Source organism: Silurus aristotelis (genome assembly GCF_946808225.1).
Source record: "Silurus aristotelis genome assembly, chromosome: 15".
Taxonomy (NCBI): domain Eukaryota; kingdom Metazoa; phylum Chordata; class Actinopteri; order Siluriformes; family Siluridae; genus Silurus; species Silurus aristotelis.
This window is the reverse complement of record NC_139588.1, coordinates 14,023,683-14,051,621: the sequence shown is the minus strand read 5'-3', so window position 1 is coordinate 14,051,621 and position 27,939 is coordinate 14,023,683. Positions and strand designations below refer to the sequence as shown.

General features: G+C 36.5%; 2 protein-coding genes across 4 annotated transcripts in view; one reads left to right on the top strand and one right to left on the bottom strand.

Annotated features, from left to right (window-relative positions):
- Positions 1-21: 21 nt before the first annotated feature.
- Positions 22-3,588, top strand: foxc1b (forkhead box C1b). The gene has a single exon (XM_083561792.1). It carries the CDS (start codon positions 1,947-1,949, stop codon positions 3,219-3,221), a length of 1,275 nt encoding a protein of 424 aa, XP_083417918.1. The 5' UTR covers positions 22-1,946; the 3' UTR covers positions 3,222-3,588.
- A 7,484-nt stretch (positions 3,589-11,072) lies between these two features.
- Positions 11,073-27,939, bottom strand: part of gmds (GDP-mannose 4,6-dehydratase) — a 72,898-nt gene continuing 56,031 nt past the window's right edge. For all 3 annotated transcript variants that reach the window (XM_083562144.1, XM_083562145.1, XM_083562146.1), the window contains 4 exons: positions 24,969-25,087; positions 23,656-23,752; positions 11,841-11,909; positions 11,073-11,751 (listed from right to left, as the gene is read on the bottom strand). In XM_083562144.1, coding sequence (XP_083418270.1) covers positions 11,689-11,751; positions 11,841-11,909; positions 23,656-23,752; positions 24,969-25,087 — 348 coding nt within the window. In that variant the 3' untranslated portion in view covers positions 11,073-11,688. The remainder of the gene's footprint in view (positions 11,752-11,840; positions 11,910-23,655; positions 23,753-24,968; positions 25,088-27,939) is intronic.

Here is a 27,939-nt window from a genome sequence, read left to right as displayed (position 1 = left end):
TATAATTGAACTGAAAACTGAACTGAAATCGAAAAAATATGAAATGAAATAGAAATGTACTGCCATCAAACCTACACTAAAATTAAGAAGAAATAAGAAGCTTGCTCCAGCGTTCTACAGGAAACTACAGACACGATCACAAAAGCCGTTCCTCTTTTAAACCAATACTCACATTCTTCATATCCTTTACTTACACTATATCCATCCGAGAAATTAACATCACATGTTTTGCTTATTTGATTAAACTTTGTTATTGTTATAAACGTCAAGAAATACTAACCTATAATACAGATTCTGTTGACTACACACATTCTTAATAAAAGACACAAACATTCGTATTATTAAAAAAAGAAATCGTTCATTTAGACCTTAAAATTGATATTAACTGCATTTGGTTAATGGTTTTAAAACAAATTGGGAGTTTCTGGCAGGCAATTGTCCGGATATCACTGCCAGATTTGAACGCTTGCTATGGCAGTGAATTATAAATAACATTTTGAATAAACGAATAAAATGCATTTGGTTTAAAATGCATAAACAGCTCTCTCTTTTTTTTAACCCACAATGTTATTGTTCTCTGATGCTTATATTAATATTTATATATTCCACGAGGGGGCAGCCAATGACAGAGCGGACCTGACTAATCAATTTATTGTTCAATAAAATCAAATGCAGTTTTATTCACTCAGTGGCAAAAAAATGAAAAACTAGCATTAAATAAATGTTCAGGATTAGTACTATAGTATCAGATCAGTACTATCAGAAATAGATATTAAGACTCTGCTCGCTACTAGATTAAATACAATTGTGGATTTAATATTAGAAATTATTAGTTTCCAGTGATGCCCGACAAATTATCCACCACCCACACTGGGACTTAAATATTTACATCACTCTAAAACTACACGCAAATACATCATTAAGTGCATAAATCCCTTGTTCATGCTCCAATAAATCCATGAGGCTAAAAGTGTGGCCAGTAGACCAACGGTGTCTGAGAAGATTAATTGAAAGTTTCCTTCAAATAATGTTTAAATAAACACAATAGGTATGTACAATCAAACAAAATAACAACCAAAACGTTATGATCCTGCATAATCTTTGAGAAGAAATCCATCCTCCTCTGGCACACACCAGGCGGTGGTGTCTAATTTCAGTGCAACAGCTATACAATAAAATGTACCAAAACTAGTAAAAATATATTTACAATGGGTATACAGTTTACGAGTCTTGAATGTGATAATAACTACAGTTTTTGTGCAGGTGCAGATAAGATTATCCAAATGTGTGAAGTCCCATGGATTGTTGTGCCCCTTCACACTGCCAACTTCTGTCTTCAATCTTCATTTTGTCTTTCTGATCAGGTAAACTGGGATGAGTTTCTGAACGCATGAATACTCACTTAAAATCATTTTCAAAAATGTTCAATTATTCAGTTTCAATCTAAAAGTGTAATGTTCCCTTAACTGTACCCAGCACAACACGTGCGCGCGCATGATCTGTTTTGGTGTATGCACGCCTTCAAACTTAATTAAGAATCCTGCCTCCATGGACTGGGTGAAAAGTGCTACGATCCTGCAAATCCATAAACAGCTCTGAACGCCCATTGGACACGGGCTGCTCTCTGGGAGGAGCACTGACACAGCCAAAAAGCTCGAATTATGTTTTCGGTCCAAAAGGTTTCTCTGAAGTGACGGAAAGTGCGGGAAGTTCACAAGTTTTGTCTGTTTTCAATGACTGGTGCACGGGTTTTTTTTTTAACGCAACGCACGACTGACAATCACCGCGCAGATTAGTTCCCTAACTACAGGTTTTAGAAACAGCAAAACCAAACAACAAGAGTCGACATTGAACTTTTGGATGATTTGAGTAAAAACTAGAAGGCGACACGGAGAGGAGCGGGCAAAGTTTTTTTGCGCCCTAGAACCGTGAAGTGAGGGGGTACAATGCACGCTCGCTACCCAGCGTCCAGCCCCAGTTCTCTGGGTGTTGTACCTTATATCGCGGGCGAGCAGGGGTACTACCGGACTGCCAACGGAGCTGGCTATACTGGCATCACAGCGCCGATGAGCATGTACTCACACGCTGCGCACGAGCAGTACCCCGGTGGCATGGCTCGTGCCTATGGCCCCTACGCGGCCACTCAACAGCCCAAGGAGATGGTCAAGCCTCCATACAGCTACATCGCACTCATAACGATGGCCATTCAAAATTCGTCGGATAAAAGGGTCACGCTGAATGGGATCTACCAGTTCATCATGGAGCGCTTCCCGTTTTATCGGGAGAATAAGCAAGGATGGCAGAACAGCATTCGCCACAACCTGTCGCTCAACGAATGCTTCGTCAAGGTGCCGCGCGATGACAAGAAGCCGGGAAAGGGCAGCTACTGGACTCTCGACCCAGACTCTTACAACATGTTCGAGAACGGCAGCTTCCTGCGTCGGCGGCGCCGCTTCAAGAAAAAGGACGCGCTAAAAGAAAGAGAGGAGCGCGAGCTGCAAGGCAAGGAGGCCCGGGCCCAGGCTCGCGAAGCTCAGCAGCCGGTCAAACTTCGGGACATAAAGACTGAGAAAGGCGCCTGTACGCCTCCGCGCTCTGGCACTCCAGGCATCGCGTCCGTGACCAAAACCGAAAGCCCGGACAACGGCAGTGTGACCGCGTGTGACGGGAACCCACAGACGCAAACGGCACAACAGGCCTTTAGCATGGATAACATCATCGCGGGGCTCCGTGGGTCACCGCCGCAGGCTGCCGAGTTGCCGGTGTCGCGCGCTGCTTTACCGAACTCTGTGCCTCTTGGTTACTCGCCCCCCACGCAGCCGGCGCACTACAGTCCTCCCTGCGGCCAGGCGGCCGTATATCAGTGCGACATGTATGTTGGTGAGCGCGGGCACGGGAACGAAGCTTTACCGGATTACACAAGCGCAACAAGCGCAGCCGTCGCCTCACACGCGACCCTGAGCTCGAGCCAAGAGAGCCAGCACGTGCAACAGAGTCGTCTCGCGCCGTGGTACCTCAATCAGAGCGCAGAAATGGCGCAACTCGGAGCGAACTATGGATCACAACAATCAAGCTTTCACGCGGCTTTCGAGGCACAGCGGCTCACGCTCAACTGCTCCCCCGCGGCCGGAAGCGACGGAGGCTGTCAGACACCTTTCTCTGGCAGTCAGCCACTGTATCGGGCCTCGGGAACTTTCGTCTACGACTGTAGCAAATTCTGACCAAATATCACACGAGCCAAAATGCACACTTCATTTGGCGCACAGACTCGCATTCAAGCCCAGTTTAAATAATTTAATGCAGAGCTATGAGCCAAAGACGGTGAGTACAGGAGGCTGAAGCACTTCGGACTAAAAGGCCTGAAAAATCGAGTAAGATTTCGGTTTTACCGGAATCGCTTCAGTAGGACTTTTTATCACTAGATTAATTTATTTCTTTAAGAATTAGATGGACCAACTTTCAAGCAAATGTTAACCTTATTTATATTATACAAAACGAAAGCTAACTGTGTACAAAATCTGCGATTTTTAAAAAAATACTCAAAAATATATTATTTGTTAAATAAATTCCTCTCCTGTCTAAGTAAAACAATCGAGTGATTTATCGGCTTTGGTTTTTCCCACAACCTGCAGTAACTCGCCGAAAAGGTTGTATTGTGCATGGATCATGTTTTACACTATTTACAAATCTCAAGTTTCAGGCTTGCTGTCAATCTCACCATCAGACAATATATAAAAGAAAGAGAATTGTTAATCCTTAATTAATTATTATTTCTCATAAAGTCATGGCACCCGAATATATCTAGATGGTTAGTTTATAATAATAGTAATAATAACATTAATACTAATACTACTACTAATAATGATGATGATAATTAATATTAATATTAATACTATTAATAATAATAATGATAAAAGTAATAATATTAATAATACTTATTATTATTATCATCATCATTATTATCATTTTTATTATATTTGAGGCGACACGTTTATATTACTCGGGCCTTTTTTTTATTACTACAAATAACGTCACCACTATCACCATAATAATAATAATAATAATAATAATAATAATAATAATAATAATAATAGCATTCTAAATTCCATTAGCAACATTAATATCTCACTAGAACAGTTCGTTTTCTATTACTTATGCATTTATTAGCATTTTTTTGCATTGCAATTTTCTATTTATTTAATAAATTACCCAGACTAATCAAACCCCCATTAATAAAGTAGATGTAATGTAAGTAAAAGTAATGGACAGACTTGTTTAGACTCGGGGTACCCCGGGTTAAACTAAGCACGTGTGCAAACCTAAAATTTGAAGCTAATCCCACAAAATTGCTGCTGAATCACCAATCCACCGCGTTGTTCTTATGTGGGGACTGAATGTAATTAGCACAATCAGATGAGTGCGTTTAGGCGGGGTCTATTTAAAGCATCATGCCCAACGCAGCTCCCAGATGCTCTGCGCCCTGTGGTCACATCTGAACTTCATTTTTGTGTTATTTAACAGACTTTAAACAAACCGTGACATGTAAAAGTAGGCTGCGATTACATGCTAAGCACATGTAATTGGACAACATAAATAGCGAATGCAATTCCGTTTAGGCCTTTTGGAAATAAAAACTCAGCGGACACTTTAAGCAGCACTGGGGCTTATAAACACGGCCTCGTGCGCGTTTTCTGCTCGAGTGCGCGCGTGCATGTTTGGATGCTGCTGTGGAGTTGTGTAATAGCCCACCAGGTTTAGAGCTGAGCTGCATTGGGGCAAAACGGACACTGGATAGGAACGTTGATTTAACAAGTTATTTTTTATTGCTTTATTTATTCGCTGTGGTTTCACGTGTTCGCACAGATAGAAATATAAAATGCATTGCAGGTGAGCGCGAGGGCAGTGATGAGGCTCGCAGCAGTGGGAAGAGTCTTTGTTGTGATGGGTTGGTCGGCTGTAGGCCTTCGTTAAGCGCGAGAGGAACACGACACCGCGCAAAGGGCCCTCCGGTAGTTCAACTGCCAAACACTCTTCAGGCACATGCTCACTCAGCAAAACGCAGGAATCATCAATGCAAGCTAACGACGAGTCATAGTTTTTAATTACATCGAAATAATTTATAGACAATGACAATGAAGCATTCATCTGTTTGCAAGTTTAGAATATAAAACGTTTATATTGAAATAAAATTTCAAGTAGCCAAAAAAAAAAAAAACCCGCACTAACAATAATGTTAAATTACATACATTTTGTATCTCCATTACTAGATTAGATAATTAATAACACACACACACACACACACACACACACACACACACACACACACACACACACACACACACACGCGTGTATATATATAGTGAACATAAATATACATTATATACATATATATATATATATATATATATATATATATATATATATATATATATATATATATATATATATATATATATATATATATATATACGTGTGTGTGTGTGTGTGTGTGTGTGTGTGTGTGTGTGTGTGTGTGTGTGTGTCCACTTGCCTTTAATTCATGATTAATGTTACATGTTCAATGACCTTACAGTATCATAATTTAGTTATAGGATTTTAAGACATTGGAGTAAATTCATTCAATTATAAATACTTTTGGGACACAACCGTTGTTTATTTTATTATTATTATTATTATTATTATTATTATTATTATTATTATTATTATTATTATTATTATTATTATTTTAGTAGGCTGAACTGTTAAAGAGGCCGTGGGACACTACCGCCGTGTGCGAGCTGAAGACTGCAGATCGGTTATATCGTTTATATCTAATAGCTTATGTAAAAAGGAATATTAGGCTATTTTACCCAAACACACTTTTTTTTAGTTGCACGACTGCATTTGAAAATGCATATGAGGGTGCTTTTAACAGTCGTCGTGGGTAAAAATGAAATATCGGTTTATTTATGAATTTCGATTCAAAAGCTGCTTTTTTTTTTTTTTTAAACTAACAACAATGAGGCCTGCATTAGCACATATCTATCTTGTGCATATAGATAGATAGATAGATAGATAGATAGATAGATAGATAGATAGATAGATAGATAGATAGATAGATAGATAGATAGATAGATAGATAGATAGATAGACTAGGAAAGCATGTAATGTTTTCACTCTCATATATTAAAAATACGCGATCAGATTCAAAAGTCAAAACCTAAACTCAGTAAACCAGTGCGGGAAAAAGGACAAAGTTTTAAGTTATTATAGAAAAAAAAAAATGATAGCTGCCCTCATCACATAAAATACCTGCAGAGGCTTTTTTACTCTAAGACCAGCATCTAGTGTGTATATTATTATTGATTAGTTTGGACTTAATTAAGAGCTTAATTAACATGAAATCTTTCTTTAACCAAACTCAAACACAACCGGAGAGTCGGTCTGAGACAATCTGGCATGATAATGGCGAAAAACATTTCATTCTGAATAATCCGTTTGGCGCTAAAAAAAAAACAAAAAAAGCCAACAAACAAACCAACAAATCATTGAACAAAACAATTAATGCGACTTTTGACTCTCATTTCACTGTTCTTTTTATTTGGTTTCATTATGTCGTTTTAATTTTACTCTGTAATAATTTACAGTTTTTCGTTTTCGCACCTAAAATTATTTGTATTTTATTGGCAGCATGAATTGAATTATTTTGGTTTCTTTCTGTTTTGCGCGTTAAATCTTAGAAGTTGGTTGGACATTGAGCATGAGTGGGTGTACAGATGGCAAGACAGAGTTTGCCATATTTAGGATAATATTTCTTAACTATGTCTGGCGGTTTGTCTTAACTAACCCTCCTAACTTGGTTTTATAAGAACTAAAATTCACTGTCAGCTGTCCAAACTCCAGAACTGACACACAAGTAGCCATACAGACCCCCAGAATATGGTCTGCTTTGTGGCCCCTTTGCACCTGTGTGTGTGTGTGTGTGTGTGTGTGTGTGTGTGTGTGTGTGTGTGTGTGTGTGTGTGTGTGTGTGTGTGTGTGCGTGTGTATGAACACATTGGAATTGGGCAGGTTTTTGCCGTCTGCTTTTAATCAGGCCTACATTCGCCTCTATATGTTTAAATCGTTTGCATAAAAGGAACCTTACAGACTCGATGTGCCGTCAAAAGCCCATAAACTCCTGCTCCTCTAATGCAAGAGACTCAAACTCCAATTTAAAAAAAAGGTTATGCGCAATGCCTCTTTCAAAAACTTGGGATTGCGAGTCTCATGAGAGATTCACCGTTTAGAAAACATGCTATTAGTTTCCCACTTATCATTACAGAGTTGAATGCAAAGGTTGAACCCCCTTAGGTCAAAATAAAGAACATTCACAAATTACAGTAGTTTTCACTATGAAATTTGGTGAGATGAGCTTTTTTTTTAAAGGTTCTTTCGTTATCACATGAAGTCAAATTAAACTAGGCAAATACTCTATGCGAATAATATTGCAAATATAAATTAATGCTGGATTAGTTGCATTCAGAAAAGGGAGATCCTCATATTTAAACTGCTAATGTTGGATATTTCTCCATAAATAGCATAGTCCACTGCTATTTATAGAGATATATCCAAAATTTGCTTATATTTTAAACAGCGGGATGAATATATACCACAGAGGTATGTTTTTCCTGTTTAGGTTTTTTGGAATATTGAGGGCTTTAGGTTACCGTTATGGCTCCCAGGTTGGTAAAAAAAAATTGTGGTTGGTTCTCTAAGGTACGGGTTTTCCGACATTTGGCAAGCTTTAACTTTAAAGCATGTTCCTTTTAAGACTGTTTTTTTAATGCACAAAAAATATCTGCTGCTTATTTCAGTGCGTAAAATTATATTTGGCCCGTTTTTAATTCCTGGGTTTTCGACTGACATAACACTTGAATGGCACATTCAAGTTGAACCTAGACTATTTAGAATGAATTGTTTTTTGAGTTGTTGAGGTTTGGGCTAATGACCATTTTACTCCCGTGATCAGTCAACACACAGATGACTATTAAACCTTTAATAATAAATAAAAGAAGTTTTGTAATTGCGTTTTGTGATTTCCATCACTGTAGCTAAATAAACTGAGGCTCTGCTTCTCAGATCGTTTGGGGAACCACTGCTCTGGCTATATATTGTGTACCTTCAGAAAGAGCACCAGGTTTTGAGTGCAACATTAAAAAATACATGAGTTTTGTACACAATTACACTCAGTGCACCGTTATTCTCTACTAAGGATACGTGCATATTATTTTGACGCTGCAACGCAATTGTATCTTTATATGGCAAAACTTTGACATCATTTTGACTCGTGCGTTAGGAGATTAAAACCGCAGGTTCTACACGTCTAAAAGCAGAGCCGTTTGACAGACTACTATTTAATGCGGTACTGTGCGGTTTTGGACGTAGCTCAAGCGGACACGCATTTCCTTCAGAATACAAGGGCGTGATTGTGCTCGCAGGCAGGCAGGCAGGAGAGCAGGAAGGCAGGGGAGCGCGCGGGGAAAAACGACAGAGCTCGGTGACCCTCCGGTAACCCACTGGCGCGAGCCACGGTTTGACGCCCTCAGCCCTAAATGCACCGTTTCTAAAATAGCCACGAGGAAAACTGGGCAAAAAAGGTTCAATGTCCCTATAAATTTTAAGCAGAACCCCACAACAGACTGATGTATATCAGAGAACCCCTTCAGGAACATTACCAATCCAAAACCTTCAGACTTCCATTTTGGACCTAATCTTAAAGAACTATTAACATTTGGCAAATTGTTTCCACGTTGCCACAGGCCTATAGTTCTTTTCTGTCACGCAAAACGTATATGTTGTGGCCAAGAGTGGAGATTTCATAGAAGCAAGGCGAAGGGGTGCAGGACAGATGTGAAAATTGAAGGACACAGAAGGTAGGTTTGGGGATTAAATAACAATATTAATATATATATATATATATATATATATATATATATATATATATATATATATATATATATATATATATATATATATATATATATTATTAATTTTTTTTAAATAGTCCAAAATCATTTCTTTCTATCAAAGGCGTGTACACATAAAATACAATTAGTAGCAACAACAAATAATAATAATAATAATAATAATAATAATAATAATAATAATTATAATAATAATTACTCTTCGGACTGAAATAATTCATATTTGAAAGCTGAAATATTTGCAGATTATTTCCCCAGTTTGCTTATTAAGTACCACTGGGAAAGTAATTAAAAACTGCAAAAAAAAAAGCAAATAATAATAATAAAAAAAAGCATAATTTGCATATAAATACATGTCTGAAGTGGTGTCATTCTGCCATCCAAAATATCTACATACCTTTCATAAATACAAATATTTTAACTAGATCAGTAGCATAATTAGTTAGAAAACGTTTCGTATCAGACTTGGTTTATTTTTAAATGAATGTTTTTTTATTCTTGAGTTTGTTGAGATCTCTCCACTGACCCGATTTAAAAGCAAAACAAAAAAACAAAAAAAAAAGTATATAAATCCTTTTTTTTTGTGCACCATGTAATATATCATACACCCGTCTGCAACACCCACATCTACAATCCGGGTTCGGCTCCTACTTTATGCAAATTAGATATAACCCGACAAATCTATTTGATTGGTTAGAATAATTCTACTGGCTAAACACGAGGCACGCTTTTAATTCCGCTTTCAAAACCTTAATACTTAACTATAATTAGCTCTTATGGACTGCTGGACTGGAAACGGAAGACAATCGTATAACCGTGGTTTCATATTGCCCTGTATGTTACCGGCGTGTTATCATTATCATGATAAACAAATTAAATAAATAAAAAAATAGAAAATAAAAACAAACAAATAAAAAACAAACAAACAAAGCTCTAAGGAGGAAGCAGAGGTAGTAAAGTTAACTTCCGCTCTTGTGCCCAGACCAAAGAACCAATTTTTCACATCGATGAGTTTTAGTTAAATGTTTAATACGTTTGAAAAAATATATATTGATTAATAGGTATGTGGTGGTGACTCTGGTGAAGTACACAATAAGCTATATGGCTTATTTGTTAACAAAGCTCTTTACCACCAAAAACCAGTTACTTTCAAATGAGAATTGAAATAGGAGAAATATTGTAAACATGTGCTTTAAGATGTGCAAATTGACTATTAACATATTGCTTATCTGAACTAAAACAAAAATAAAAAAGCTACAAACAAGCAACTTGCCATTCATTTGTGTGAATGCAGGGACACTTATTTTCAGTAAATGCTTTATCCTGGTCATGGATCTTATCCTGAGAACACTAGGTGTAAGTGGGAACACACTGAATGGGATGCCAGTCCCTCCTAAAACAGGAAGAAATCGTACCAAGGGCAATGTATTTGAACTATTCTATCTACTAAGGTTTTCCCTGAATCATTGAGACACCATGCCACTCTACTTAGATGTAGTAGAAAATTTTTATATATAGAGTAAAGCCAAAATTATGTAGACATCTGACCATACCCATATATTTTTGTCGAACCTCCCATATCAAAGTTCAACTTTTCTGGGAAGGCTTTCTGTTAGATTTTAGTGCTCATTCACCCACAAGTGCATTAGTGACATCAAGCAGTGAGGTCAGGCGAGGAGGACCGGAGTGGAGTTAGTGTTAACAAAAATCCCAAATCCCAGGTGTCAAATGGGGTTGAGGTCAGAGATCTTTGCAGGACATTTGAGTTTGTCCACTCAGCCTTAGCAAACCATTTCTCCATGGACCTTACTTTGTGTACAGGGATGTTGTCATGCTAGAACATGTTTGGGCCTCTTCAAGCTACAGTGTTCAAAGGCATCCTACACAATTGTGTGCTTCCAACGTTGTGGCAACATTTTAGGAAGAACCAAATATGGACATGGTCAGGTGTCCTTATACTTTTGTTCATATAGGGTATTTATTTTAAAAATATATATTTATACTGGAACAGAATTATTAAAATTTTCACCAGTGACCTGCATTTTACAACTGCTGACTACAACAATATTGATTTTAATAATGACAGTTAAACACAAACCAGATAATTGATAAGACGCCAAATCTGAATAGAATTTGAATCCCCTTTTAATGAACAAAATCAAAGAAAAAATAATTAAATATGCAAATTTCATTAAAAAAACAAAACAAACTATTAAATATTAAAGATAGCATGATAAAGCTAACATTAAAAATCATTTAAACATATTTTAAAGACAGATTCCAGCTTATATTAAACCTTTAGAAATCCTTTTTCAGAAATTAATCAACATTTATCTAGAAAATAGTCCTGCTGTAAACTGTTATAAAACTACAACTACTCAGTATATCCCAATACCCTTACCACAATGATGACACTTAAAGGCTATATATATATATATATATATATATATATATATATATATATATATATATATATATATATATATATATATATTTTTTTTAATAATAATAATAAAAAGCTAAGAGCCCCCACACATGCTCATGATTAGACATATGACATTATAAAAGAAATGTGAAATGCCAAATGCAGGACTTTTCCTTCTATATCCAGAAGAATTTCAGACAGGACATAGTGCCTGGGGAAAAAAACAAACAACAAAAAAACCTCTACAGAGTAAAGCGCGCTCTTTCTTGGTCACACACACAGGTCCATGGTATGTAGATGTGCTGTTAGCCTGCGGGCTTATGCATTTGGGTTGCTTTTCATGAGCGCAATATCTGCATCCACCATCTCTTTAACAAGCTCCTGTTGAACAACATTACACATGCGCACACCGTCAAAATCATCGCTTTCTTAAATGTGGAAAATTGTACTGAACTGGTTCAAGTTCTCACCTCGAAGGTCACGCGTGGCTTCCAGCCAAGTTTCGTAAGAGCTTTAGTGCCGTCTCCCTGCAGATAGTCCTAAACACAGAGAGAAGTGAAGAATTTAACATTTCTCCTCCCTTATTAGCATGACCTTCCATACATCACATCACAACACTTCACATTCTTTTTCCTGTCTTTACCTCAACACATATGTATACACACACACACACACACACACACACACACACACACACACACACACACACACACACACACACACACACAGGTGTCAGGCTTGGTATCTCTTGGGGCAGGTGAGGGCAAAGGCATGCCATTTATTTAACACAACCTCCTTCCTAACCTCTTGCCCAGTGACTGAGCATGATGGATTATGGGACTTGAGTGGCCGATCTCAAACTCTCTGTTCCCTTTTTGCCCTTTCTCCTTCACAGCCAGAGTGAGAAATGGGTTTTTAGTGGAGATTCTCAGGGTGCCAGCTTAAAGAGCTTGAGAAGCCTTTATGGCTGATCTGATTACACTGCAGCGCTAAGGAACCAGAACACAAACACACTCATACACACATTAATTGCACTTTTATGAAGTCCAGTTGAACACACCCTCATTTGTAAACCATAGCCAGTGGGATTATAAGGTTTTACTAAGGTTTACAAATTAGTCTAAAAAGAACAACAAAAAAAACCCCCTAATTTTATTTATTTATTTATATATATATATATATATATATATATATATATATATATATATATATATATATATTACACACACATACTTTCCCTAACTTAATGTATTTCTTTTCGGTTCTTGCGTTTTTATAGACATGTTTATTTAACCTCTATAATTATTTTTTGTTTTAATGATTTCAGTTGTATGGACAGCCTACAAATTTTGTGTTTTTTTTTTTTTTTGTTTTTTTTTTAAAGATCCAGGAATGTACTTTATAAGACAAACAACATTATAAATCAAGCTCTAAATGTGAAATATTAGCACACAGTGCTCACGCTCTTCCTCTTACCCAACATTTTTCACACTAAACTTAAGTTGCACAAATATGCAGAATATTACTTTTAAGAAATGAAACAAATTACCTTGTACTATTAAAATTAATTTTCTATTTTGTTCAGTGATTATTTCTAGTTTTAAATTATAATTATGTATTATTATTTTTAATTGTATTTTAATTCTGGTATAATTAATATATTTTTAATAAGAATTTTATCATAAAGAAATCTTTGAAACCAATAATGAACAACATTCATTTATCTAGAACCATAAATAGCATTGAACTTTCAGACTCAGGCATGTATTAAAGTGGTAAATTAATCATAATTAGGATTTACTGACAGCTAAATGAATCTCAGCTGGTTTGGTCACTCATATCTCACATAAAACCCAAGAGACAGACATATTCAGCAAGAAAGATTCATGTCAAATCATGTTTCTGTCAGTTGATCAAACAACAATAGTGTGAGAGTGTGAGAGCAAGATAGAAAAACATGAAATGGCTATTGTCTGAAATACCATCTGGAGCGTTCTCTTCGTAGCAGCAAATGTCATGACATGAAACTGGGGCATGACTGACTAACCAAATAACATAATATAAAACATGCTTTTGAAATAAAGTCAATTAAACCGAGCAACTCAGAGTAGGCGTCAGCATACCTAAATTCGGAGTGCCAGTGACTGCCAGTGTCAGTCATAAATCACAGTCCAACCCACCCAGAGTTGTACTGCGAGTTTGTAATCCGCTATCAGTATCTGAACGATCTGAGGAAATATTGCTGTTGCTAGTGTGGTAATTAAATGCAAACAGAATAAATCTGTGCTGTTATAAGTATTAGTATTTTTCGGTGACTCAATAAAAATGTGGTGCGCGTTCAGACACGAGAGTAAAAAAAACCTACACAGGCACAGACATAGTAAACGCATCTTATTCTGTAACAGAGAAAATTCTGCTGACTTTGCTTTGTCACTCTCTGTGTTGACTGACTTGACACACTTCTAATATTTATACAGTCATAGAATATGTCAGGTTTTTAATCCTTGAACCAAATTTCCAAACTCAGGCTGAGGGTTACTCAGTTTGTTCTTTTGAGGTATCGTTTTAGTAAATCTCATTGATTTATCGCTGATAATCAGTGAAACCCTACAACAGAGAGTTTCTCTTTAAGAAAAAAAGATTCAAAGTAGAACTCTCTTATAAAACTTGGAGTTCAAAGAACACCTTTTTAAATTGTATACAGTGGCAAGATATGGAAAGAATATAAACGACTACAACAATATCACACAAATCACTAATTACTAATCACCTGTTATATAAAAATAGATAGATAGATAGATAGATAGATAGATAGATAGATAGATAGATAGATAGATAGATAGATAGATAGATAGATAGATAGATAGATAGATAGAGATGAGTAGCTTGTTAATCAATGAAAAATAAATATTTTCAAAATATTTCCTTAGAGCTTTGTTATTTAATCAGTTAAGAATCTTATTCTTTGGACTTGTTCCTCACAAAATACATATATAGGATTTCTTTTTACAGCAGTATGTATGGCATGCATTTCAAAAGCATGATTTGTTTAATTCTCTGACAAGAAAACAAACAAAAAATTAATTCTAAAATACCCACTTTACTTCTTGCTAACTGAAAACCCCTGCTGCAGAATTTATTTAGATTGGTGTGTGCAGCCAAAGGTGATTTGCAGTGTGGATTTCTCCTTTAGCTTTCAAAAATCAGCGAATCAAATGGTTTTTTTTTTGCAGTTGAGTTTGATGGGAATAATGTGTTCTGAAGTAAGAAAATGTTTGCTTTATAAACTAATTCAAGACCATGTTAAATCATTTCAGTACATGCAAACTTGACTTTTTTTTTTATATAAATGCAATATGGATAGAAACCTGGTTAAGCAAAATTAAACTGATGTACAGTATCAGATTCCCACAAACAAGTAATGAAAAGTCAAGTTATAAGCCTACCAGTATAGTGTAATAAATAAAATTCATTACATAAGAGGTTGTCACTGTACAATGTTCTGCCATTTCAATCAAATATATTTTCAGTTGAACTGAAGTGACAGTGCACAACACAGCATTCTTCATAATATAGTCCTACTAAGTGAAATTTGATAGCAACTTTTTATTTGTTCTCTTTTTTTACTGAAATCGATTTACTCTATAAGTTGCTAAAACATTTACTGTCAATACCCAAGGATATTCATAATAAACAAATATGGTCACCTATTCATAAAAAATGAAAGTTCTTAATTTACTGTGTTTCCCTGGGGTATAAGTGACAGGGTGCACATGTACGATCCTTTTGTTATCATCCATTAGAATGTTAAAAGCCAAATAAACAAATGGTTGCTGACACACACAAATCAGGTAATGCATACACAAAATACTTCATTTAAAAAGAAACACAAACTTGTCACAATTAGAGCCATAACAGAAAGTTACCCGTGTCTGAAACAGTTGCATACAGGACACCGGAATTAGATGTTGAAACACACGGTTTTCCTACACAGTGAGATTGATGCTGAAGAAGGTGGTGAAAAGAGCCCACAGATCATGGATTTGAGAATTGTGGGCTGTTTAAGTTACAAAATCAGCTGTGTGAAAGAGCTGCATGAAGAGAGTTCACTTCCTGAGAATGTTTTAACCTCACCAAGCATCAGTAGAACAATTAACTTTGTGTGTTGAGTTCAGATGAGAAAATCTAACTTTTTGGGCATGCTGTTAATGATTCGCTGGAAAGCCTCGTTCATTTTATATTTGAGCACTGGTCTGCAGGTTATTATTGTGAAACTCTTCCAAGTTTGATATAGAAAATAAGGTCTCTATATGCAAGAACAAAAACAGGAAATCATGAATACAGTTTGGTAGAGCCCAGGGATTAAAAAAAAAGAGCATTTTAAACAACCATTTACCCCGAAAACTTGCACACACATGCACAAATGTCCGGGGTGTGTGTACAGTATGTGTGTGAGGGTCAGGAAGTTTGCCGCCCACCTCTCGAAGGGCTTGGGAAATCAGGCAGTCCAGTGTTTTTTTGTGGGTTTGACCTCAGCCTGCACACATACAGGAGAGGGCCAGCCATGTGTGTGTGGGAAAGACTCCATAACCTTACCATAAACACTCGATACATACAGGAGTAAACCTCCTTAGAATATTAACGCAAGTTGTATAAATGTACTATAGATTTTTTTCCCTTGTTTATGCTAGACCTCTCTAATCAAAGCATAAAAAATTATTACTATTCTCTCCTGTATATACCCTCATGTGGACACTAGAGGACTATCAGACTGATTTAGATGTGATTTATCTTGCTATAGGTTTTTATCACAAAGGTTTTGGACTGGTTCTAAAATTAAGTGTGGGCTGTGTTAAATCTGATCTTAACCCTACTCACAATCTACAGACAGACCAGTAAAATAAATAAATAAATAAAAATAATAAAAAAACTGGTATGAAAGACCAGTAGCCAGTGAAGGTTGATCTAAACCGTCATCCACCATGTTTCTTTTAAACTAACGTCACATTTATATCCATAAAATACTGTGAGATATCAAGGAAAAAATAAATAAAAATTTACAATGCTGTTTATAATTATATAAATTATGGAGTGTGTATAATACATACGTTTTAAAAATTTTAAATTCTTATCACTCTTTGGCAAATTATACATTTCGCGATTTAGACACGTGGATAAAAATGAATGTTAAATTACGGCATCAGAAACTATTTCTATACCCCCAATTGTTAATTTTATAAATTGAAATTGTCCGATCTTTTTTTACTTTTAATTTCTCAATGGCATGATGTTCTAGCATATGAAGGTAACATACATAATGCTGCTGCTAATTTTTGCTCACTCTTATAATGTATAAAATGATCAGCTACATACAATTGAATGCACTTAACCAGAAAGCTTTAAAATAATTCAACTTGACATCACCTGTTAAAAGGATTGACAGACCTAGTGCACACAAACTAGACTAATTCGAATAATGACGCCATTATACTCAAGCACACAATAATTAGCATTACTACTCCTGAGTAATTCTGAAATCAAGCCAACTCCTCAATTTTCAAGTCAGCACCAAAAAAAGAACATTTCTTACACAGACACATGCTAATATAAGTCTGCACAGGACGCAGTCAGTAAGAAGAGGATGTTGGTGAGATTAAATTCCCATATATTTTCACCCACCATTCGTGGCTGTGATGAAAAATTGTCCAGTCTAGAGAGAGAGGGAGAGTGAGAGTGAGAGAGTGAGGAATGCGACGTGTCAGGAGTTCAGCGACTGAATGAATGCGAGTGAGAGAGCCAGAGTTAATTAGTCAATCAAGATAACGAGCACAGAGACAAGCCATTTACAAAGGGCAGCCTGCAATTAACCTCCACTCTCGTAGCTCTCTCTCCCACACAACCACTCAAGACTTGTCCACACTAATACAAACACATTTTAAATGCCTAATGCTTTTTTTTTTTTTTTTGCATTGCTATTATTGTGATTATTTGGTTTCTATTTGCATTAAAAAGAATATTTCTTTTTTCTTCAACTGGAAATGTGGTTGGCGGGAACCGGAGATTTTTGGAAAACGCTGTTGCCTGTTAACCTATGATAGGTTCCTGCTTGTCATGTGATCCTGACTCCAACAAGTCGCTGTTGCTTTCTGCTGGCATGTATTTTGGTTACTGTTTCACAACTGACCATAGAAATATACCGAATAAATACTTTGCAATCTCTCCCAGTGCTTTAGTGAGTTAATTGCCTATTTTGCTGTCATGCAGCACATCACACCTCCTGGCATACACGATAAGCCGTTTGGCTCAGGTAGTGTGTGCATTCTTACTTAACCATTTTCCCATCCTTATATTTGAGTGTGGATGGAAATATTTTGGGAAAAGCATAAAGCCCCAGACTGGATGGAAAACTTCTTAGATGTATCTATAAAAGTGTAAACATGACACTAGTTCCATGCCCAACAAATTACACTCAGGTCTTTCTTTTTTTTACATGATCTACTCTTTTCAGTCGTGCTTCGAAAATATCCAAAGAACAAAAAGTGAAAATCACCTGGGTTCTCGGCCACATTTTCCATAACTCTATTCCTTCTAGTTATAGTTCCTATGAACTCTTTCACTCTTTCACAAAACACACTCTCTCCTTTTCCCTCTCTCCCCTCCATGGGGCCCAGGGTGGTTCCGCTCAGTCAAAGTCCTTCAGGAAATACCAGAGAGAAGGCCAGGGGAGAACTTACACCCTCTTTCCCTCTCTCCATTTATTTCCTTGCCTCAGCCTCCCTTGCTGCATTGCTCGCTCTTAGTCCCCTTCACTATTTATCTGTCATCGCTTTTCTCCCTCACTCTCGCTTGCTCTCAGACTCGTCTCTATCCCTCCAGGTTCAGAACGGAGCTGTAAGCTGGGGCATGTATCACATGAATAGCCTCGTCTCGAAGGCAGGGTGACACTGACAAACATTTAAAAGAACGGCCTAAAGCGAGAAGAAAATAAGACGTAGAGAAACACAGTAGCAACTGTATGAACACAGGATCCGCCTGTGAACCGGCAGACTTATAGCTCTGAAGTGTACTCAGTAAAAGTCAAGTTGATATATACAGTCACCTAGAGGAAAGACTGGGCATCGGAGAGCAACTTTACTACAGATTTGAGCTCAGCCTGGCACTCGACCAAACACTTTACGACATCATTCGCACTCGGATTTAACAGCTCTGACCTATTACACTGCATATCATCATAAATCTGTCACATGTAGAGGCAGTCGCAGAGTCTCCTAGAGTAACAAAACTACACACACACACACTCACACACACACACACACACACACACACACACACACACACACACACACACACAAACTATATATATACACAAGCTACACATAGTCTTGTAGTCTATAGACATTCAGCTACAGTTTCCACACAGTCACACGTAACCAGCAAGATATGAAAAGCATAAATAACCATAAAGCCTGAGAGTGGAGCTACATCAATACACATACAGTAACTACAAAAAACCCAGACAATATCAAGCTACACCACAGTTTTCAAATTGTTGTCCATTACCCTCCAACACAGATCTTAAATCATCATTAGTAGAGATTGTCAAAAACAATACCTCATGTCAAATGTAAAAAAATACAAGGTGCAGGATTGTTTTATTATTCTGAAAATGCTGAGTTATTAGAGGTCTTGTTTTCCGGGGTCATTATTCTTAGTGATACCACATTCACATTTTTAAGTCGCCAAACATCTTATTCTCTTCAAATCCATAGTGACAAAATATCTATAATAAATTCTGTGAAACTGCAGTAATTCAGCAATTCATTCTGTGCCTCTCTGAGGTTCTTTCTGGAAATATGTTTACTATAATAATGTCACTGATCTAATCCCTCTTTAATGCCAACATGCTATAACCCTAATCCCTAACAATCCACATAATTCCACAGTTCCATAATTCCAAGGGAAACAGCAACTCAGTACAAACTAGTCCATGTTATAAATACTTGCAAAAGACACATACATGGACATGTGAAGACATGAACACACATGCACTCACACATTTTAGGCAATTTATTTTTAGCGTAAATAGGTTTACATACAAAATCAATGTAATGCAAACAATACACTAAAAAAACAAAACGCAATGCGCTTAATAAAGCAATTAAACAATTCAAATTTTTATGTTCATAGGCTTTACACCACTAAGAATAAAAATGAAAAAATAAAAATAAAAATGGATGGGGCCTTCTTTGAAACTGTCTGGAAAATGAACAATAAAAAAAAAAAAAAAAAAAAAAAACCTTCGGCTGCCTGAAATCCACCTTCACCAAAGTGCTCATAAAACTGCTTTAAATCAGTGTATGAATGAATAAAATGGAAGTATAAATCCAAACTGGCTAAATGGAACTGCTGAATGTTCTCGAGTGCACACCATACAGTTCACAGAAAGGTCTTCAGCTGCTTTCAGCTCCACCCTAAAGAAGCCATTACAAGAGATGTTCACCAACACCAGCAGACCAATAACAGTAGATTATTGGCAGTGGCCATCAGGGCCAAGTGAGCATGTCAAAATGCCAATGATTAATGGGTTATAGACTTAAAACTATCCTAATCTCTTAAAAAAAAATTTATTTAATCCACTGCTGTGGCTGGGTAGGCATATTAAACTGAATGCCTAAATCATGGAAGGACTTTCACAGTGATGTAAACTGACTACATCACAAGCACACTAACAATTTACTAAAGAGGTCTCACAACTAATTAATGCTTGGTCATGTAATATATTCATATTTCAATATTCCATCTTTTAACACACCAATTCAAATCAGTTTTTTTTTGTTTTTCTGTTTGTCTTTGTATCTCAACAATGAGTGATTGAATGTTTGAAGTCTTTATAAAATTATCACTGTAACTAGGGGAATACATTTGATAAATAATAAGATGTTAAAATTTTAATACAAACAGGGTCAAGCTTAGAGGTCAAATGTCTGAAAGTTTTTTATTTATCAATGATTTAAACAGTTTTAGGCATACAAATAAGTAACAATAAGACTAGACATGTAGGCAATAGAGGAGTATCTGTTGGTGCCACTGGCATCAAGTTCTACCAGTTTATATTATTATTATTATTATGAATACAAGCTACTGCCACCTTCTGGTCAAGATATTTACGATGAGGTGTCTAAGCAATATGGATTTTTCACAGATGAATGAGACACTAAAAATGGAATTATGTAGGCATTTGTTGACACCAGTGCTTGTTGCTTGGTGTGTACTGGAACTAAAGTTGCAGTCACAGCTATTAGTTTGATTGCAGAGTTTGATTAAGTGCAAAATTATTATTTCTGTTTTGGTTTTAAATTATATAATTAAATAACCACAAAAAAAAAAAATTAACTTGAATAAGTAGGGCTGAATATGCACTTGGAAAACTTTTACATTTTCTGGTCAGATATATAGCGATGGAAAACGTAGCACAACACTGCATAAATGATGAAATAATGATTTTTATTATTACTTTCTGTTTTGTATTTTACAGAAAGCATTTTGTTTTGTTTGCCCAAAACACACTATGTTTCTTTAGCTATGGCCTTAGCTATTGCTTTGTATTTTTGGAGCTCGCAGCTACTTAAATGCTGCCACACAAAATGTCGGGGTGACTTCCGGTACTCGGGTCAATTCGGGGTCAAATCACTTTCTAACTGCAATCACACTGTGCTGGTTATTTCAGTCCACATCTAAGTGTAATTGCTATGTTGCCACAAACTCATCGAAGGAGAAGGAAACCAGGGTTCAAATCAAATGAGAGAGAGTGTGCTTACACCTATCTGTTATTTATAGCAAAAATATTCAGAAAATCTAAATACTCCATTATGCATTATATTGTAGGTATGTCAGTACTGCCACAAAAACAATGACTGTGTAGCATGTTAAAGGCTAGTCCATTTATCAGGTTCTCTTACTGGGAGGGTGAACTATTCGCTAAGGAATTTGGGTGTGCATTCATTGCTGCGTCCTTACACAATAATAAGACCATAATATAGTCTTATATAATTAAGACCAAATTCAAGTTAATAGGAAGGAAAAGTAAGAAAGACTTTCAGGTGTGTTTGCGGTTAAACGTATTGTGTAATTACACATTTTATTGCTGGAATATAATTTTGGTGGTGCCTGTTGTACATGCTGAACAGGTATTTTTTTAGATCCCAAGAACTCACACACGCTAACAGAAGGTTAATTTGAGTCTGCAGACTTATTTGCATAAAACAAGCAGAAGGGGAGATCACACTAACTGCTTTTCATTAGTGACTGACTCATGGTAATGGCTTGTGTACGAACGTGTTCTATGCAAATTCAATCAAACGTAATCTATTCAGTAAGTTTCACTGCACTTTTTTTCAGTACACTTGCTGAATTAATTCAGATAATTCGTTCTAATCAACACAATGGCCAGGAAGAGATCAACAACCTCAAATATTGATTGCAGTTCGGGAACTGTTAAAAGACTGTTAAAGTCTGTAAATAAATTACCAATGTTTATTTAAATCATCTTAAATCTGCAGCACCGGCATTTGGCCCTGTAATCTGTTTGCTCTGGCCTATTCTCTGTTACACGTTAATTTCCTATTATTATTGTCATTCAAGTTTTAGTGTGTGCACATGCGCACTTCACCGTCAGCACTAGTTCCACCTTTACACAGACACCTGTGGCCTTTAGGCTTTAAAACATTTAAATTCCACAAATCAACACAATGTAATTTTCTGACATATAATTAGAAAACTAACTGGATTATCCACACCACTTATTGATCCGAAGGTGTTGATTTAATAAAGGGTTTAAACTAATAGTGAAACAAAACAGCAGCACAACCAGAATAAACACTTAATATGCCACATAATAACAAATAAAATAAATAAGTGTCAACAATATTTGTTCTCATAGCATAATTCATATTTGTTATGAAGCATTCCTTGAAAATGTTGTAGCTTTTATTCCTGTTACTTATTCTCTTGTTGGAAATATAATACACAATATGAAAATGTTGTAAATAGGAAAGTACATGCCAATGGAATGGTCTTAAATTAGACTTTATACCACGCTTTTGGCTCAGTGAATGTTTTATTCCTGGTCTTGGTGAAAATTGAGTTTACAACCGGTTGGTGTAAGGGCTTTAAATTTACGGCCTGAGAGTCATGACCAGCATAATCCCGGCATAAGTACTAGCATTTACTCCAGCTGTTATGTTAAGTGTTCTTCATACATGATCTGGCTAATTGGTTAAATTCACTTCTTCTGCAGTACTTCACCCTCTTGAGTCATACTGCTGAATACATGGCTTGCATTGTGCATTACATGCAAGTCATTTTTAGGGGGAAAAAAAAATAACAATTAAAAAAAAGTAAATGTAGCTACTCTGCAAAGTGCAAAATAAAAGAGGATTAACTGATTAATGAAGATGAGTAAATGTAATTAGAGAGCTGTGTATGTTGGCAGTCAGGAGAGTTTGTGGCTACTCTGGGTTTAGCATTAAGTTAAACCAAACCATGAAGAAACAAATACTGTACTTACATGAATATACACCAGCAGATTATGTACATAGAAAACAGAGGAACATTTACTTTGTTTTTCTCTTTAATATGAGTCCCATTTACAGTAAAAAAAAAAAAAATGCAGTAAGGGCTTTGACTAGAAAACACAAATTAAAATAGTAAAATTGGCAAATAAACAAAAAAGAGACAGAGTACGTTACACCACAGTGAAATTTTTCTTCTTCGCTGAGGTCAGAGTGCAGGGTCAGCTTTGATACAGTACCTCTGGTTAAAAAAGGTTTTGAACCCTTGACCTTATAATCAGTAAACCAGAACCTTAACCACTGGGTTACAAGTATTTCTCAGTGTTTACTCCAAATCCAGACTCTTAAAACATGTGCCTTGGATCGAGCCCCTGTTTGTTAATGCAAGAGGTGAAACTTTCTAAGCTGACATGCAACATAGTGTGTTTTCCATCTGTCAGCAGTCATTTAGTAGGCCTGTTTTATTTTCTGAGTTAGTGCCTTTTTTGAATTCCAGGTTGAGTGACCAACATGACTTCTTATGCACAATCGGCAATGATCAAAATTCATTTCAAAAGTCAACTAAGGAAAAGAAAACATTTTAATCACCAGTATGATGAAAGGGCTGTAATATGACTGAAGTGAGCAGAGGAAATCTTTCTCGCATTCTCACACAAACACACACACGCGCACTCACACATGAAGCATGCTTCAAATTCAAGTATCAGTTACTCACCACTTCAGTGGGACGGTAGTACTTGGAGTCTACTTTGACATAGATGACTCCTGTCTTCTGACACTTGCCTACCTCGTTCTCATCCTTCCCCTCCCACCTGTGAGAAATATACAATATTTTACATACATATTACATACATTAGATATATTTGTGTCTATCTATCCATCATTTTATATATATATATATATATATATAAAATCCAAATGTTGTCTGTGTAGAACAAAAACACCCTGTTTCTCTGTCAGGGTGTTTTTGTTCTACACAGACAACATTTGGATTTAAAATGTCAGCTTTCATTCTTTGATATTTATATTATAAGTGTTACAAAATGATAACTTTTGGCTGAACACACCCATTTCCAAAAGTGGTCAAAAATATTGGAAGATGGAACTGACAGGAGTTTATTGCTGCCCTGGTGTGCACTGTTTGCCAATTTAAACAATTGACAGCTCTGGCAGTCTACTCTTGTTTAAAGCTCTGGGTTTGTTGTTGAAATGGTTTAACCAACATGTAGACTAGAGAGTGGTCAATGGAAGTTTAACAAGCATTTTTAAAAGAGGGAAAAATCGATCACTGAATGTAGCAAGTACAAACACTTTGGAATAAAAAAACACTGTGGTAATAACAACTCAATAACAGAAACATTGTGAGATCTGTGAAGAAAAAATCAAACATAACAATCAGTGACATCATCAACAACCTCCACAGGGTTTTCATCCTCCCAACTTCATACTTTAGTGTGTATGATGTTCTTGGAATCATATGCATGAGCCTGTTTTATCCCATAATGTGTTAAATTAGTGCCGGACATCTATTTATTGTACCATGGACTTAAATAACTTAACTGACTAAATACTTTATTCGCCTTGTTGTAGAGTGAACAACAATTATAAAAATAAACAGGCTTACAGAGAGAAAACAGACAGGTACACAGGGAATTCAACTAAATGTATTTTTGGTCAATCCAATGCCATGGTTTATGGCATACAGAATGTAGGCAGCAGTTTTGAGGCCAGAATGCTTTCAGAAGCCAACAAAAAAGTGCAATTTGTTAAAGTGCTTAGGTGCATTATGGAGGCTTCGAAGCAATAGCACAGAAAATGGCATAAAGATTAACACTGTAAATTATAAAGTAGTATAGAAAACAGTCTGTGTGTGTGTGTGTGTGTGTGTGTGTGTGTGTGTGTGTGTGTGTGTGTGTGTGTGTGTGTGTGTGTATATATGTATATATATATATATATATATATATATATATATATATATATATATATATATATATATATATATATATATATATACACGCATGTACTTACACAATGGTTATGCCCACGTGTTTGAAGGCTTTCTCAACAAACTCTCTCACGCTGTGGACCTCCCCTGTAGCTATGACAAAGTCATCTGGCTCATCCTGCTGCAACATCATCCACATAGCCTGAGAGAGAGAGAGAGAGAGAGAGAGAGAGAGAGAGAGAGAGAGAGAGAGAGAGAGAGGCATAAAAATCATCATTATCTCTTCAGTCTACTGATCTGTGTTCATGCTGACATGGAGAAATAATCGCTGAGTCATTCATTTCTATACGCTGACAAAATGTAATGTATTTTATGCTTCATTAATATATTTTGATAAGACTATTATAACATTTTAAAACTCTTCATTGTCATCTCTACAGAGTGTATAATAGATCCTCTCTGTTTTTTGATGTTGCAATGGAGGACAGTAACTGTTAATCAGGAGGCATTTCCAATTTGCATATCATGCACACTTATAGATGCTAAAATTCTAAATGTGTAGAAATGTACTCAACACTAAAATGTGTAGAAATATGCTCAATATTTTGTAGTTGTTTATTTTTGTGGATAGACAGAGGGAAATTGACTTATAATAGTTAACCATTTGTTTGTTAAGTTTAAAACCACATTTGAGAAATTTTGTAAAAATATAACCCAGTCTGATCTTTAGCGCTTTCATGTGGTTAGGATCCTACACCCGCTCCAACACATACACACACGTCCCTGTCCTGACGTCAGCACAAAGCCTCCTGGGATATTAATTATTGTGGGAATGAAGAAACTAGTTCCCAGGTCCGGCTACCCAAATCCTGACCCCCCGCCCCCCCCTCCACCCCATCAACCCCTTTCAAACCCCCTCAACACACACACACACACACACACACACACACACACACACACACACACACACACACACACACACTCATACAATCAAACACTTTTGATTTCAGCCGGCTGAAATATTATAAAAGAGACTGGGGAACAAGATAAATAGGGGGAGAAAGATAAGATATGTGCAGCTCAGCATCAGTAGATCTGGCTCCATCTATAAAAAGTACACACACACACACACACACACACACACACACACACACACACACACACACACACACACACACACACACACACACACCATTGTGTATGATTCTGCAGAGTATTAAATGGTCATAGCTGAAGCCAGTTGGCTCCATGTTTAATGCGCGTCTCTTCCCCCGCTGGACTCCATGGCAGAATAAAGAGTCCATCAGCACGTTCTATCTGCTGCAGTGGGAATCTGCCTGCTGCTCATACACACACACACACACACACACACACACACACACACACACACACACACACACACACACACACACACACACACACTCATATTTCATTCCGGCTCCACTCACATGCTCCATCCATCAGGCGCAAATGAGGCACCAGACACACGCATGGGGGGAGAAAGGAATAGTGTGTGTGTGTGTGTGTGTGTGTGTGTGTGTGTGTGTGTGTGTGTGAGGGGAGAGAGAGAGAGAGAGAGAGAGAGAGGAGGGGAGGGAAAGAATGAAATTGAGAAATAGATGGAGATGGAAAGGGAGAGAGAGCAGAAGGGAGGGAAGAAGAGGTCACCTGAAAATAGAAAGTTTACTATAAATTTAAAGTGAAAGAAGCTACACACCCCGAGTGTGTGTATGTGTGTGTGTGTGTGTGTGTGGGAAATAATCTTTTATATTCCCTAAATTTAACAAACCCCATACCCCTATCAGAGAATTAATAAATGGTGAGAAACTTCTACTAGTATCAAACTTATACTTTAAAAGAGAAACTAATAATGCAATTTACTAACACAGGTACTACTGTACAAACAACACACACTTCAGACTATCCAAAAGCAAACATCTGCTTCAAGTTTGATTTAAAAATGCTTTCTTTAAATGTGGTACAGAAAAACTGTTCATCACAAATAATTTTGTCAAGACCATAACTAATGCCAAGTCTTGCAATATTCCTAAAGCTATGCCAGGTTTAATGTTGCAATCAAGAGATTTAAAGCTATTTTAAACAGTTGTGTTTAATGTACCTGAAAATATTTTCTATTAATAAACAATATGGACAATAATCTGTGGACACCTGACCATATGATTCATATGCGCTTTTTAAACATCCAATATTACATTTAGTCCCCATTTGATGTTATAATAATCTCTACTCTTCGGGAAAGATGTTCCACTAGATTTTGGATTATGGTTGTGGAGCTTTTTGCTCATTCAGCTACAAGGGCATCAGTAAACTCAGGTAATGATGCGGGGTGAGGAGGTCTATAGCGGGCCATGCAAAATCTTTCACTCCAATCCACTAAACATATTTTGTACATAGCTGACTTTGTACACAGGGGCATTGTCATGCTGGAACAGGTTCGCTGCTAATTACAATTTGCAAGCTTTCAACCAAACTGTTTACAACATGAGTTTAATTATAACCTATAATATGGGTCAAGGAGCAGTTTGAGGAGAACTTTTTTTAAATGGCTTTTAACAAAGTCTATAAACCTATAATATGTTTTAAAAAAGTGTGTACATGTGGACTATTTTATTTACCAAAAAAGTTAGAAATACATCTTCACAGTAAAAATCTTATAGTCTGAAATGAGAATTGTTTAATCCCCCCCCAATAATTCTGGCTATGTAATGGTTACAGGTTTTGGCATTGGACTATGATTTTGCGATTCAGAAAACTTTTTGCCATTGTTCTGTCGAGCATATGATTCCTATTGACAAGAAATGAATTCCATAAGCAGTGACCTCAGGTGTTTCAGACATGAACTGGACTTTAGGAAACACCTCGATGTCCATGATTTCACTCATCAGCACATTTATTCAATAAAAAGTCTGGCGAAGCAGTACTGGAAAGATGTATGCTCTCGTTCCATTTTAACTCGTTTCCCCCATCGTACCTTGTGCTCACCTCTCTCCTTTAGCTTGCCTTATTGGTTCTCGCCCTCAGTACTTTTTTCTC

What these genes read in the sequence shown, in the direction of transcription:
- foxc1b (XM_083561792.1), top strand. Translation starts at nt 1,947, where the DNA reads ATGCACGCTCGCTACCCAGCGTCCAGCCCCAGTTCTCTGGGTGTTGTA.